Genomic DNA, 14996 nt, shown 5'->3' on the forward strand with positions numbered 1-14996 from the left:
AGAGGATAGTAATGATAAATCAAAGAGCTAACATTTATTTGAAGAAAATTATTTCATATAAAAACTTTGAACACATTGATCGGTGCGGTCCTTAAATATAAAATCAACTAAACACATGCAACTTCGTGTAAAAATACTGCAGGAAACCAAAACACACCATGCATGAAATGTAGATTGAGATCATGGTCAGGATCAATTCAGGAAGTTCAACTGACTTCCTGAATAAAAAACGTAAGACCCCAACCCTTACACATAAAATGTTATTGGACCACATTCCAGTGACAATCAATCCACCAGGGTTTAAACTCAGTGAAATCCAGCTCATTCTAATGAGTAGCCGACACTAGTTTATCCCTCCAAAGTGGTTGATGCTTGTTACCATAAAGTTATACACCCCACCCATTTCTACAATTAAAGTCTTAAAATTAGATTTTAAACCTAACCTTAGCCCTGAACTTAACCACACTGCTAACCTTAAATTAAAACCAAAAAGCTTGTTTTTGTAGCCAATTACAACTTTGTGACTGTGGAAGCTAGTGGACACCCACTACAGTAGTAGTACTACAGTATAACATATGGCAGCCCTGGAGGAACAACATTCAGCTGGCCACACACAGAAAACAACCTTTGTTGTGACAGGGTCAGTCACCTCCTTATATCAATATTGATCCCCCCCTCAACTCGGGGGATTAGCGTTGTGTGCAAAGATTACGACCCACTTGATTGAACCCAGCACCAGATTAACCGTTTCAGCACTGAGCTGATCACTTCTGCCTGGTGTCGGGGAATGTGAGCCCATCCCAGCTACGCCTGTATGGCCTACATACTGGTGTCCACCTGACCACTCATGCACCCTGGCCCCCAGGGGCTGCTCTGCTGCATTGGGTTTCAGTCAAAATTTCAGGGTGCGTCTCAGTACACTAAAGTGGTTCAGCTCTCCCTGTTCCCCTTCTTCTATATGCACCTGCAGGAGAAATACAATTGGGAGAAAACTGCAACGTGGGAGATTTGTTTCTAGGAATTGGAAAGAAGAGGATGCATTTTGAGATGAACCCTCAGAGCCCCTCTCAGGCATTCTATTCCTATATCCCCACAGTATACATTCAAGCCAGGGAATAACACAGTAGTAAACACTATGGAGCACATCGAGGCCTGGTAGATCAGGCAGGTAGACATAATCAGGTTACAAAAACACACATGACAATAAAACACATATTTGGCTGAGATTGGTAGTTAAATACAAGCGTAGAGTCATAAAATAAACATCTTTGGCTTAGCTGAGTTAGTCGTTAAATTTAACGAGGTATATAACAGCGTGCTGCTGTTAAAAGGAGGAAATAACATGTGCAGTAAAATGAAAAAAGCATGAAGCATGATAAATGCCAAATGTGATTAAATGCAATTATTTAAAATACTATAACGAAGATATTGATCCATAAATAATCTCTACACTACAGGCGTTTGTAATTTTACATTTGTGAAATGTCGGCGGATCGAGGGGAGGACAGACATTCTGAGGCAGACACGGAGACAATGTCATCCAGCAGTCTAGCTAGCCTATCACGTTGAGGGAGAGGAGAGTCTTTGGTATGAACGGAGGTAAAGGCACCAGGGAGGTTCTCTGAAGACGAAGAGGCTCAGTCACACCTTCGTCATCAAACACTGTTGACAAGAAAGCATGAGGAGAGATGTTACTTCAGCTCAGTTGAAACATATCTTTAGTTTTGGCAGATCTGAAGGAAGCAGATTACATGTAAAACGGTAGCACTTCCGTTTACCAGACAGAAATAACCTCAAATTAAATGGTAATTACACAGACATAACCCATGAACTACTTGTGTTTTGCGGATTCACTAAAACAAGCACCATTAGGCACCGTGGTGCCCCCTAGAGCAGGGATGGGTAACTTTGATGGGGTGTGGGGGCCACAAAAATCTGAACTCATCATGAGGGGCCACAGTGGCTTGCGGGTCTGCGTACCCACATCCATACCCACACATGTAGTCAAAATTTGACTGAGGGGCCCCCCTCACGTTCCAAACAAAACATTTTAGTGACCCCCCTCTTGACACGTTTTGAAGTTAATTTCCTGCAATTCTACACATTTTGCCTTTGGACATAGAGAAATTGTTGCAGTTTTAAATATGATATCTGAGTGAGAGTAACAAACAAAATCAACGAGGGCCCCCCGGTCGTTAATTTGACCACGATTAGTACAAGTTTAGATAGCTGGCGAGATGACATTTTGTTAGCTGACATGGCTAATTGACTGTCAGTGACTGACATAACTGCTGATGCACAACCACATTATTAAATTGCACCTTGTGTATTCTACTACTCTTTTTATCCTGGGGGGATTGATCCAATTCTCGGACAACCCAAAGATTGCTTGATGCCCTTCCAGACTCCCTCCGCCTACCCAAGGATGTCAGAGGACAAAAATCAGTTTACCACCTAACTGAGGAACTCAATTTAACCTTGAGCAATACCCTAGATGCAGCCGCACCCCTAAAAACCAAAAACATTTGTCATAAGAAACTAGCTCCCTGGTATACAGAAAATACCCGAGCTCTGAAGCAAGCTTCCAGAAAATTGGAACAGAAATGGCGCCACACCAAACTGGAAGTCTTCCGACTAGCTTGGAAAGACAGTACCGCGCAGTATTGAAGAGACCTCACTGCTGCTCGACCATCCTATTTTTCCAACTTAATTGAGGAAAATAAGAACAATCCTAAATGTATTTTTGATACTGTCGCAAAGCTAACTAAAAAGCAGCATTCCCCAAGAGAGGATGGCTTTCACTTCAGCTGTGATAAATTCATGAACTTCTTTGAGGAAAAGATCATGATCATTACAAAGTAAATTAGACTCCTCTTTAAATCTGCGTATTCCTCCAAAGCTCAGTTGTCCTGAGTCTGCACAACTCTGCCAGGACCTAGGATCAAGGGAGACACTCAAGTGTTTTAGTACTATATCTCTTGACACAATGATGAAAATAATCATGGTCTCTAAACCCTCAAGCTGCATACTGGACCCTATTCCAACTAAACTACTGAAAGAGCTGCTTCCTGTGCTTGGCCCTCCTATGTTGAACATAATAAATGGCTCTCTATCCACCAGATTTGTACCAAACTCAATAAAAGTGGCAGTAATAAAGCCTCTCTTGAAAAAGCCAAACCTTGATCCAGAAAATAAAAAACTATCAGCCAATACCGAATCTCCCATTCCTCTCAAAAATTTTAGACAAAGCTGTTGCGCAACAACTCACTGCCTTCCTGAAGACAAACAATGTATACGAAATGCTTCAGCCTGGTTTTAGACCCCATCATAGCACTGCGATCCCACTTGTGAAGATGGTCAATTACCGAGGCTCTGCATCTGTCCTCATGCTCCTAAACCTTAGCGCTGCTTTTGATAACATCGATCACCACATTCTTTTGGAGAGATTGGAAACCCAAATTGGTCTACAGGGACAAGTTCTGGCCTGGTTTAGATCTCATCTGTCGGAAAGTGGAGTTTGGAGTGTGCCTGTTTGAGGTTGTGGACAGGTGTCTTTTATACTGATAACAAGTTCAAACAGGTGCCATTAATACAGGTAACGAGTGGAGGACAGAGGAGCCTCTTAAAGAAGAAGTTACAGGTCTGTGAGAGACAGAAATCTTGCTTGTTTGTAGGTGACCAAATACTTATTTTCCACCATAATTTGCAAATAAATTCATTAAAAATCCTACAATGTGATTTTCTGATTTTTTTCTCTCTCATTTTGTCTGTCATAGTTGAAGTGTGCCTATGATGAAAATTACAGGCCTCTCTCATCTTTTTAAGTGGGAGAACTTGCACAATTGGTGGCTGACTAAATACTTTTTTGCCCCACTGTATATACACTTTACCTCTTGGTGATGTCATTCGGAAACATAATGTTAACTTTCACTGCTATGCAGATGACACACAGCTGTACATTTCGATGAAACATGGTGAAGCCCCAAAATTGCCCTCGCTGGAAGCCTGTGTTTCAGACATAAGGAAGTAGATGGCTGCAAATGTTCTACTTTTAAACTCGGACAAAACAGAGATGCTTGTTCTAGGTCCCAAGAAACAAAGAGATCTTCTGTTGAATCTGACAATTAATCATGATGGTTGTACAGTCGTCTCAAATAAAACTGAAGGACCTCGGCGTTACTCTGGACCCTGCTCTCTCTTTTGACGAACATATCAAGACTGTTTCAAGGACATCTTTTTTCCACCTACGTAACATTGCAAAAATCAGAAACTTTGTCCAAAAATGATGAAGAAAAATGTATCCATACTTAAGTCACTTCTAGGTTAAACTACTGCAATGCTCTACTTTCGGCCACCCGGATAAAGCACTGAATAAACTTCAGTTAGTGCTAAATACGGCTGCTAGAATCCTGACTAGAACCCAAAAATGTGATCTATTTACTCAAGTGCTAGCCTCCCTACACTGGCTTCCTGTTAAGGCAAGGGCTGATTTCAAGGTTTTACTGCTAACCTACAAAGCATTACATGGGCTTGCGCCTACCTATCTTTCCGATTTGGTCCTGCTGTACATACCTACACGTACGCTACGGTCACAAGACGCAGGCCTCCTAACTGTCCCTAGAATTTCTAAGCAAACAGCTGGAGGCAGGGCTTTCTCCTATAGAGCACCATTTTTATGGAATGGTCTGCCTACCTATGTGAGAGACGCAGACTCGGACTCAACTTTTAAGTATTTATTGAAGACTCATCTCTTCAGTAGGTCCTATGATTGAGTGTAGTCTGGCCCAGGAGTGTGAAGGTGAACGGAAAGGCTCTGGAGCAACGAACCGCCCTTGCTGTCTCTGCCTGGCCGGTTCCCCTCTCTCCACTGGGATTCTCTGCCACTAACCCTATTACAGGGGCTAAGTCACTGGCTTACTGGTGCTCTTCCATGCCGTCCCTAGGAGGGGTGCGCCAATTGAGTGGGTTGAGTCACTGACGTGATCTTCCTGTCTGGGTTGGCACCCCCCTTGGGTTATGCCGTGGCGGAGATCTTTGTGGGCTATACTCGGACTTGTCTCAGGATGGTAAGTTGGTGGTTAATGATATCCCTCTAGTGGTGTGGGGGCTGTGCTTTGGCAAAGTGGGTGGGGTTATATCCTGCCTGGTTGGCCCTGTCTGGGGGTATCATCGGATGGGGCCACAGTGTCTCCCGATCCCTCCTGTCTCAGCCTCCAGTATTTATGCTGCAGTAGTTTGTGTCGGGGGGCTAGGGTCAGTCTGTTATATCTGGAGTATTTCTCCTGTCTTATCCGGTGTTCTGTGTGAATTTAAGTATGCTCTCTCTAATTCTCTCCTTCTCTCTTTCTTTCTCTCTCTCGGAGGACCTGAGCCCTAGGACCATGCGTCAGGACTACCTGGCCTGATGATTCCTTGCTGTCCCCAGTCCACCTGGCCGTGCTGCTGCTCCAGTTTCAACTGTTCTGCCTGCGGCTATGGAACCCTGACCTGTTCACCGGACGTGTTACCTGTCCCAGACCTGCTGTTTTCAACTCTCTAGAGACAGCAGGAGCGGAAGAGATACTCTTAATGATCGGCTATGAAAAGCCAACTGACATTTACTCCTGAGGTGCTGACCTGTTGCACCCTCGACAACCACTGTGATTATTATTATTCGAACCTGCTGGTCATCTATGAACTTTTGAACATCTTGGCCATGTTCTGTTATAATCTCCACCCGGCACGGCCAGAAGAGGACTGGCCACCCCTCATAGCCTGATTCCTCTCTAGGTTTCGTCCTAGGTTCTGGCCTTTTTAGGGAGTTTTTCCTAGCCACCGTGCTTCTACACCTGCATTGCTTGCTGTTTGGGGTTTTAGGCTGGGTTTCTGTACAGCACTTTGAGATATCAGCTGATGTAAGAAGGGCTTTATAAATAAATTTGATTTGATCCACAGGCCTACAAATAGTGGCCGTCGTTGCCCATCCCTAACCTAGAGCAATGGGAAAGGAGAAGGGGCTAGAATCTGGTGGAAGGATCAAGCTCCAGTGGACTGAAACCTCACCTCCCGGTCTGTGGCAGTCCTCTATGCGTAGGCAGAGTGTTGAACAATCAGGCTCCGGCCCTGGAGTGAGTACTCTGGATCTGCCGCTGCCCTATTGGTTAGAGCCTCCTCCTCCAGCTGGCACAGAGAACAGAAACAGGAGAGATGGAGAAAGAAGTGAGTGAGTGAGTGAGTGAGTGAGTGAGTGAGTGAGTATTACCTGTTCTTTGAGGTATGTGTGAGAGCAGGGTCCTAGACCCCTCAGTACCAGTCCCACTACGAAGCACCAGATAGAAAGTCCTGTTTCCAGTCCAGCCAGAAGTACACATGGGAACCACAGAGACAGGGCAGTGTCCTGGAGAGAACGAAAGAGATATATACAGTGGGGAGAAGAAGTATTTGATACACTGCCGATTTTGCAGGTTTTCCTACTTACATAGCATGTAGAGGTCTGTCATTTTTATCATAGGTACACTTCAACTGTGAGAGACGGAATCTAAAACAAAAATCCAGAAAATCACATTGTATGATTTTTTAAATAATTAATTAGCATTTTATTGCATGACATAAGTATTTGATCACCTACCAACCAGTAAGAATTCCAGCTCTCACAGACCTGTTAGCCCTCCTGTTCTCCACTCATGCACCTGTATTAACTTCACCTGTTTGAACTCGTTACCTGTATAAAAGACACCTTTCCACACACTCAATCAAACAGACTCCAACCTCTCCAAAATGGCCAAGACCAGAGAACTGTGTAAGGACATCAGGGATAAAATTGTAGACATGCACAAGGCTGGGATGGGCTACAGGACAATAGGCAAGCAGCTTGGTGAGAAGGCAACAACTGTTGGCGCAATTATTCGAAAATGGAAGAAGTTCAAGATGACGGTCAATCACCCTCGGTCTGGGGCTCCATGCAAGATCTCACCTCGTGGGGCATCACTGATCATGAGGAACTACACGGCAGAACTACACGGCAGGACCTGGTCAATGACCTGAAGAGAGCTGGGACCACAGTCTCAAAGAAAACCATTAGTAACACACTACGCCGTCATGGATTAAAATCCTGCAGCGCACGCTCAAGCCAGCGCATGTCCAGGCCCGTCTGAAGTTTGCCAATGACCATCTGGATGATCCAGAGGAGGAATGGGAGAAGGTCATGTGGTCTGATAAGACAAAAATATAGCTTTTTGGTCTAAACTCCACTCGCCGTGTTTGGAAGAAGAAGAAGGACGAGTACAACCCCAAGAACACCATCCCAACCGTGAAGCATGGAGGTGGAAACATCATTCTTTGGGGATGCTTTTCTGCAAAGGGGACAGGACGACTGCACCGTATTGAGGGGAGGATGGATGGGGCCATGTATCGCGAGATCTTGGCCAACAACCTCCTTCCCTCAGTAAGAGCATTGAAGATGGGTCGTGGCTGGGTCTTCCAGCATGACAACAACCCGAAACACACAGCCAGGACAACTAAGGAGTGGCTCCGTAAGAAGCATCTCAAGGTCCTGGAGTGGCCTAGCCAGTCTCCAGACCTGAACCCAATAGAAAATCTTTGGAGGGAGCTGAAAGTCCGTATTGCCCAGCGACAGCCCCGAAACCTGAAGGATCTGGAGAAGGTCTGTATGGAGGAGTGGGCCAAAATCCCTGCTGCAGTGTATGCAAACCTGGTCAAGAACTACAGGAAACGTATGATCTCTGTAATTGCAAACAAAGGTTTCTGTACCAAATATTAAGTTCTGCTTTTCTGATGTATCAAATACTTATGTCATGCAATAAAATGCAAATTAATTATTTAAAAAATCATACAATGTGATTTTCTGGATTTTTGTTTTAGATTCCGTTTCTCACAGTTGTAGTGTACCTATGATAAAAATGACAGACCTCTACATGCTTTGTAAGTAGGAAAACCTGCAAAATCAGCAGTGTATCAAATACTTCTTCTCCCCACTATACACACACACACACTTTGGAAAGTATTCAGACCCCTTGACTTTTTCCACATTGTTACATTACAGCCTTATTCTTAAATTGATTAAATAGTTTCCCCCCCCTCATCAATCTACACACAATACCCCATAATGACAAAGCAAAAACAGGTTTAGAAATGTTTGCAAATGTATTAATTACAAAAATACCTTATTTACATAAGTATTCAAACCCTTTGCTATGAAACTCGAAATTGAGCTTAGGTGCATCCTGTTTCCATCGATCATCATTGAGATGTTTCTACAACTTGATTGGAGTCCATCTGTGGTAAATTCAATTGATGGACATGATTTGGAAAAGGCACAAACCTGTCTATATAAAAGGTCCCACAGTTGACAGTGCATGTCAGAGCAAAAACCAAGCCATGAGGTCGAAGGAATTGTCCATAGAGGTCAGACAGGACTGTGTCGAGGCACAGATCTGGGGAAGGGTACCAAAAAATGTCTTCAACATTGAAAGTCCCCAAGAACACAGTGCCCTCCATCATTCTTAATTTGAAGTTTTGAACCACCAAGACTCTTCCTAGAGCTGGCCGCCCGGCCAAACTGAGCAATCGGGGGAGAAGGGCCTCGGTCCCTCTGACAGAGCTCTAGAGTTCCTCTGTGGAGGTGGGAGAATCTTCCAGAAGGACAACCATCTCTGCAGCACTCCACCAATCAGGCCTTTATGGTAGAGTGGCCAGACGGAAGCCACTCCTCAGTAAAAGGCACATGATAGCCAAACTGGAGTTCGCCAAAAGGCACCTAAAGACTCTCAGACCATGAGAAACAAGATTTTCTGGTCTGACGAATCCAAGATTGAACTCTTTGGCCTGAATGCAAAGTGTCACGTCTGGAGGAAACCTGGCACCATCCCTACGGTGAAGCATGCGTGGCAGCATCATGCAGCGGATATGTTTTTCAGCGGCAAGGACTAGGAGACTAGTCAGGGTCGAGGGAAAGATGAACGGAGCAAAGTACAGAGAGATCCTTGATGAAAACCTGCTCCAGAGCACTAAGGACCTCACTGGGGTGAAGGTTTTACCTTCCAACAGGACAACGACCCTAAGCACACAGCCAAGACAACGCAGGAGTGGCTTCAGGACAAGTCTCTGAATGTCTTTGAGTGGCCCAGCCAGAGCCTGGACTTGAACCCTATCGAACATCTCTGGAGAGAACTGAAAATAGCTGTGCAGCAATGCTCCCCATCCAACCGGACAGAGCTTGAGAGCATCTGCAGAGAAGAATGGGAGAAACTTCCCAAATACAGATGTGCCAAGCTTGTAGCGTCATACCCAAGAAGACTCAAGGCTGTAATCGCTGCCAATGATGCTTCAACAAAGTACTGTAAAGGTTCTGAATACTTACGTAAATGTGATATTTCAGTTTTTTATTAATTAGCAAACATTTCTAAAATCTTGTCATGGGGTATTGTGTGTAGATTGATGAGGAAAAAACGACTTAATCAATTTTAGAATAAGGCTGTAACCTACCAAAATGTGGAAAAAGTCAAGGGGTCTGAATACTTTCCGAAGGCACTGTGTGTGTGTGTGTGTGTGTGTGTGGCAATAGTGAGGCTAATAGCAATATAGATTGAGAGAGACTTAATACATATGTATATTTGTGTGGTATCAAAGGAGCATAGAGACAGAGCGAGAGGGATAGAGACTTACATAAATCCGTGTGGTGTCAAAGGGGCAGTCTGCGTTGACTGGCGAGCGGGCGTTGACTGGCAAGTCAGTGAAGTTGCAGCCCAACATGAGGCCCCGCCCCTCGTTGGCAATGGTGAGGCTAATAGCCAATAGGAGCCCAACGCCGCAGGCCGCAGAGAGTAGGACATTCAGGAAGGAACTAATCAGAAGACCTATGTGCTGGAGTTGGGGAACAGAAGGACAGGGAGAAAGAGAAAGCGAGGAGAGAAAGAGGGGTGAAGTCAAGGAGGTGGGGAAAATGTTGATGAGATGAGGTGAAGAGGTGACCGTTGCAGACTTAATGGTGTTCATTGTATCTTACAAATTATATTTTCTGTTATTTTTGTTATTGATGGTCTTACCAGCTTCCAAATGGACAGATTTCTTGACACCAATATGGCAATGATTCCTGTTGCAATGCTCTGAAAATGGAAACAGAACATTTCAGTTTCTGTCTATAACATCACGTTATTACTAATTGTTACTATGGTAATCTATAATTCTCTGACTGACCAGCAGTCCGGAGGTGACGGAGATGATGTTGGCGGCGGTGAACTCTGTGGTGATCTGGTCATTGGGTTTAGAGACGTGGCGCAGGATGCTGCCGTGGATTATGGCTCCCAGGATGAAGTTAATGTGACCCACTAGGATCAGAGTAAACCCCTTCTTCATCAGACGCCCCGGGCCCTTCTCCTTATCTGACAGATCAGCAAACAGTCGTCATTGTATGGTCATTGTTGTAAAGTAGGCTACCAGGGTTGGGGTCAATATCATTGATTCAGAACGTAAACCAAATTCCAATTCCACATTTTCCTCATTGAAAAGCACTGAAGATAATTGGAATTTCAGTGTACTTCTTGAATGGACTGGAATTGAAATAAGATTACACAGTCCAGTGCACAGTAATCACCATAGAGAATGGCAGTTTAATCTCATCCTAGTTCTGTGAGATTACCTATATAAAAGTAAGTACGCCTCTTCAACTTTGGCCTATTTTTTGGTAGAAACATTTATAACACTAAAGAAGGTGTGGAATGTTGACCTACACAAACAATAGACTGATGGTTCTAATAGGCCCTACATGATGAAACAAGATGGTACTAGTCATTAGTCGGATTCCGTTGCTCAACGTTTTGCATCAGTCTACTCCAAATGGATTGGACAAATTCAGGTAGGACTCTCACTGTTTCGTTCTGATTGCTCTGTTTGCCTCCATTTGGTTCTTAAACTGTCACTTGTTTCCGTTGCAAGACTTAATGAATACACCCCAGATTTACCTGGAAACCCAATGTTGAATTGCATTGAATTCAAGTCAGGCAGAAATGAGCATGAATCAGGGAAGTTAACTCTCACGACCTCTACAAGCCAGAATTTGGATTAAAAAAATATATTTTAACATACTTTACCGGACCGTGCGGTTGGTCATTTTGGTGGTAGGAATGTGAGTCAATATATCCACAGGAAAGTATAATTCTGTAACTTTTCAAAGCTATGGTAGAGTAGTTCAGATGAAGCATGTGCAGAACCATGTAAACGTGCACCAGCTCGGTAAATAGGCTATTTCATGCATGTATTTTTTATGTTGTGAGCGTGATAGAAATATGAACTCACTACCGGCGCTTTGAAAATATGATGTAATTACACTTTCGTGTGGACATATTGTTTCACATTCCTACCGCCAACAGGACCAACCGGCATCATTGGTAGATCATCGGTTTACTTTCGAAATACGCAAACGAACACCTGTGCAACCTAGACATAATGGTTGCCTCGCTAAAGTTAACACAATAAGTTGCCTCCTCCACTAAAATATAAGTTATTTAAAGTTAACTTACCGAAACCACACATATCGTTGCCGTATATTACGCAAGATTGTTTCTAAGAGTGAAACAAAACGGCTAATTATTTTTGTTTTCATGAAGCAGTTCCTCGCTCTTTCCGAGTCGGTGACGTCACGGGCTTCACCTGTCGAGCGGAAGTTGGGCGTTAATTTGTGTTCTTCTTCATTTGGGATTTTCAATAGTGTGCAACTGCAGCAAGTAATTCGGGGCGTTCCTGCATGTGGACGTTCTGCGTTTGCGAAGGACAGTGCCTACAAAAAGACGCCATTACTATTGATCTCTATGTTAAGGGTATTACTGCTGGTGTTGTGTAGTGAACTACATGTTATGCCGAGAGAGAAATAGTTATTATTTTACACGATCAAAAGCCTACATCTTACTCACATTATCATTGACACATCTGTATTACTATGCAGATATATTTACTGCAACACATCTATTTGGTCCTTATCTAAACATTGGGCTACAGAGAGGCCTTCACACGCGTACTATTTGTTATGAAATGCATCGGTAAGCACTTGTTCAGATCGATTGAACTCTCAATATGCTCATCATGTTCAGTTCACTAACCCCTCCATGGCTCGTTGGACAAAGCCTATGGGGAAATTAATGGCGTTTTCGTTGGGTTTTCGGATTAACGCAGAAAATAAGGTTTGTGGTAAACACAGGCTTAGAAGATCTTAAATGTGTTGTTCTATGAGATAATCTTAATCAGCCAATGTCGATTTTTGTAAATGTTGAAGCATTTATGTCAGAAAAAAACACACAAAGCACATAAAGGCTTCATAGTTCATAAAGGTCATGTTAACGGACTGATATTATCTCATTGAACAATACGTATAAGATCTCCTAAGCCTGTGTTAACCTCAGACCTTATTTTCAGTGTTTATCCCAAATCCCTATTCTTTACCCATTCATTTTCTCCATAGGAATGGCTGAACAAACCAGAGGTAACTAATTTCTGTTTTTTAAAACTACAATCTGGCAAGCTCTATTAGCTTGGTGGTAGTTGAACTAAATTCATATCTAGGAAGTGTTTCAGTAGTTAACCTTTTTTGCCATGTACTGGTGCAGCTAACTACTGGAACTACACACTACTTTTTTGCACAAATTAAACCAAATATGGGTGAAGTAGGCAATTATTTCTTGCTTGAAACATTGTTTTTGTGTTTAATAAGCTAAATTACACATTCTGATAACATATTACTCAAGTGATCTGTTCTTGCAATTTATAGTTTATGACATTTCAGATTTACATATGATAATCTTTCACGAAGTAGTTTGGATGTAGCTAACTACTTTTTCAATGTAACTTTAGTTAAGTAAACTATACAACTTCTTTCAGTCTGAAGTAATTGGTAGCTTGGTAAACCATCTTTTTAGAGTAGTTTCCCCAACACTACCGCCACCTGCCGGGCTGAAATGTGACGGAGACTTGTGCTGTTAAGGTGACTGTATTACCGCCACATCGGTTGTCATGACGGCAGTCGAATTCCACGTGACCGTTTAGTCACAGTAATTAGGCTTCTCCAAGCTCTGATGCTGCTGATGGTCATTAGTAGCCTACTAAACGTGCCAACTGCCTGGTACTCAGCACTCTATTATTACAATGGCATCAATACAAATGTTTTCATGAGAGCCAAAGAGCTCATGTTGTGCAACAGTTCTTTATGGTAACCTATAGGTAACCTATAGTTCACTGACTGACCAGCAGTCCGGAGGTGACAGAGATGATGTTGGCGGCGGTGAACTCGGTGGTGATCTGGTCATTGGGTTTAGAGATGTGGCGCGGGATGCTGCCGTGGATGATGGCTCCCAGGATGAAGTTAATGTGACCCACCAGCATCAGAGTAAACCCCTTCTTCATCAGACGCCCCGGGCCCTTCTCCTTATCTGACAAATCAGCACACGGTCATCATTGTATGGTCATTGTTGTAAAGTAGGCTACCAGGGTTGGGGTCAATACCATTTCGACCATTTCGATTCCTAATTCCATTTCAAAATTTTCCTAATTGAAAAACGCTGAAGATAATTGGAATAGAGTGCTGAGTACCATCACTCTCTTTCTTGGTCAAATAGCCATTACACAGCCTGGAGGTGTGTTGGGTCATTGTCCTGTTGAAAAACAAATGATAGTTCCACTAAGCGCAAACCAGATGGGATGGCGTATCGCTGCAGAATACTGTGGTAGCAATGCTGGTTAAGTGTGCCTTGAATTGTACATTCTACATTTTCTTCATGTCATGTTTCTAACAAACCGGTCTAAAATAAATAATGGATTTATTTTGATGGTATAGGTTATATTACATGGATTTATTAGACTTTTTAAAATGTAGATGTTCCAAAGATCTGCATCAGTAGCTTGTAGGCTATGCATGGAAGCTAGGAAATGCTAAATGTGTTTATGTTCATTAACGGCCATTTACTGTGGGACCGGCGGTTATTTGCTTGACAATCACCAGCTGACGAAATTTCCGCCACAGCCCTAATGGAGACGATGGAAGTGTTCTAGATTCTGCACTCTTGTCTACATGAATGGTGGAAGGAAATCATTTTTGAGTGAATTAGTTTGTTCTGGAAGGGTTTGAATAAATTGGGGAGGGTGAAGCTTATTCCCAGGGATGTGATGCCTTTGATGTTTGAGTTGGGCGTTCAAGGGAGGGCAATCTTGGTTAACCCAGAAGTAAAATCTCACATATTTGGTCAACTGTGCAGAATCTGCCCACGGGATATTAACGGGACAAAGGTTATTGGGGTTACATGTTATGTTCATAGCTGTTGTTTAGTATTTAGTATACACTAAGGACCTATCATGGTCCAAACACACCAACACAGTTGTGAAGAGGCCATGACAACGCCTTTTCCCCCTCAGGAGGCTGAAGATTTCGCATGGGCCTTCCGATCCTCAAAACATTCTGCAGCTGAACCATTGAAAGCAGCTTGACTGGCTGCATCACCGCATGGTATGGCAACTGCTTGACATCCGATCGCAAGGCGCTACAGAGGGTAGTGCGTATGGCCCAGTACATCACTGGGGCCGAACTCCCTGCCATTCAGGACCTCTATACCAGTCAGTGTCAGAGGAAGGCCCTAAATATTGTCAGACTCCAGCCACCCAAGTCATAGACTGTTCTCTCTGCTACCGCACGGCAAGCAGTACCGATGCACCAAGTCTGGAACCAACAGGATCATGAACAGCTTCTACCCCCCCCAAATAATACAATTGTGCAATAGTTAGTTAAACCCTCGCACCCTTTGTATATAGCCAAGTTCTCATTACTCATCGTGTATCTATTATTACATGTTTTACTTTCCTATTCCTACATTTTCTTCCTCTGCATTGTTGGGAAGGGCCCGAAAGAAAGCATTTCACCGTTAGTCCACACCTGTTGTTTACAAGGCATGTGACAAATACTATTTGATAATGGTGAGCGTGAACCACACAGAGTAGGTGGAGGTACAGTTGAAATCAGA

At 43.4% G+C, this 14996-nt stretch overlaps 1 protein-coding gene across 1 annotated transcript; it reads right to left on the minus strand.

Annotated features, from left to right (window-relative positions):
- Positions 1-12: 12 nt before the first annotated feature.
- On the minus strand, positions 13-11669 carry LOC139553774 (keratinocyte-associated protein 3-like). Its single transcript, XM_071366428.1, has 7 exons — positions 11517-11669; positions 10195-10379; positions 10044-10103; positions 9664-9861; positions 6242-6376; positions 6043-6159; positions 13-1662 (listed from the first exon to the last, which is right to left on the minus strand). The coding sequence occupies exons 1-6, from the start codon at positions 11527-11529 to the stop codon at positions 6064-6066; spliced, it is 687 nt and encodes a 228-aa protein (XP_071222529.1). The 5' UTR covers positions 11530-11669; the 3' UTR covers positions 13-1662; positions 6043-6063.
- Between the last annotated feature and the right edge of the window lie 3327 nt (positions 11670-14996).

Source organism: Salvelinus alpinus, chromosome 25, assembly GCF_045679555.1.
Source record: "Salvelinus alpinus chromosome 25, SLU_Salpinus.1, whole genome shotgun sequence".
NCBI lineage: Eukaryota > Metazoa > Chordata > Actinopteri > Salmoniformes > Salmonidae > Salvelinus > Salvelinus alpinus.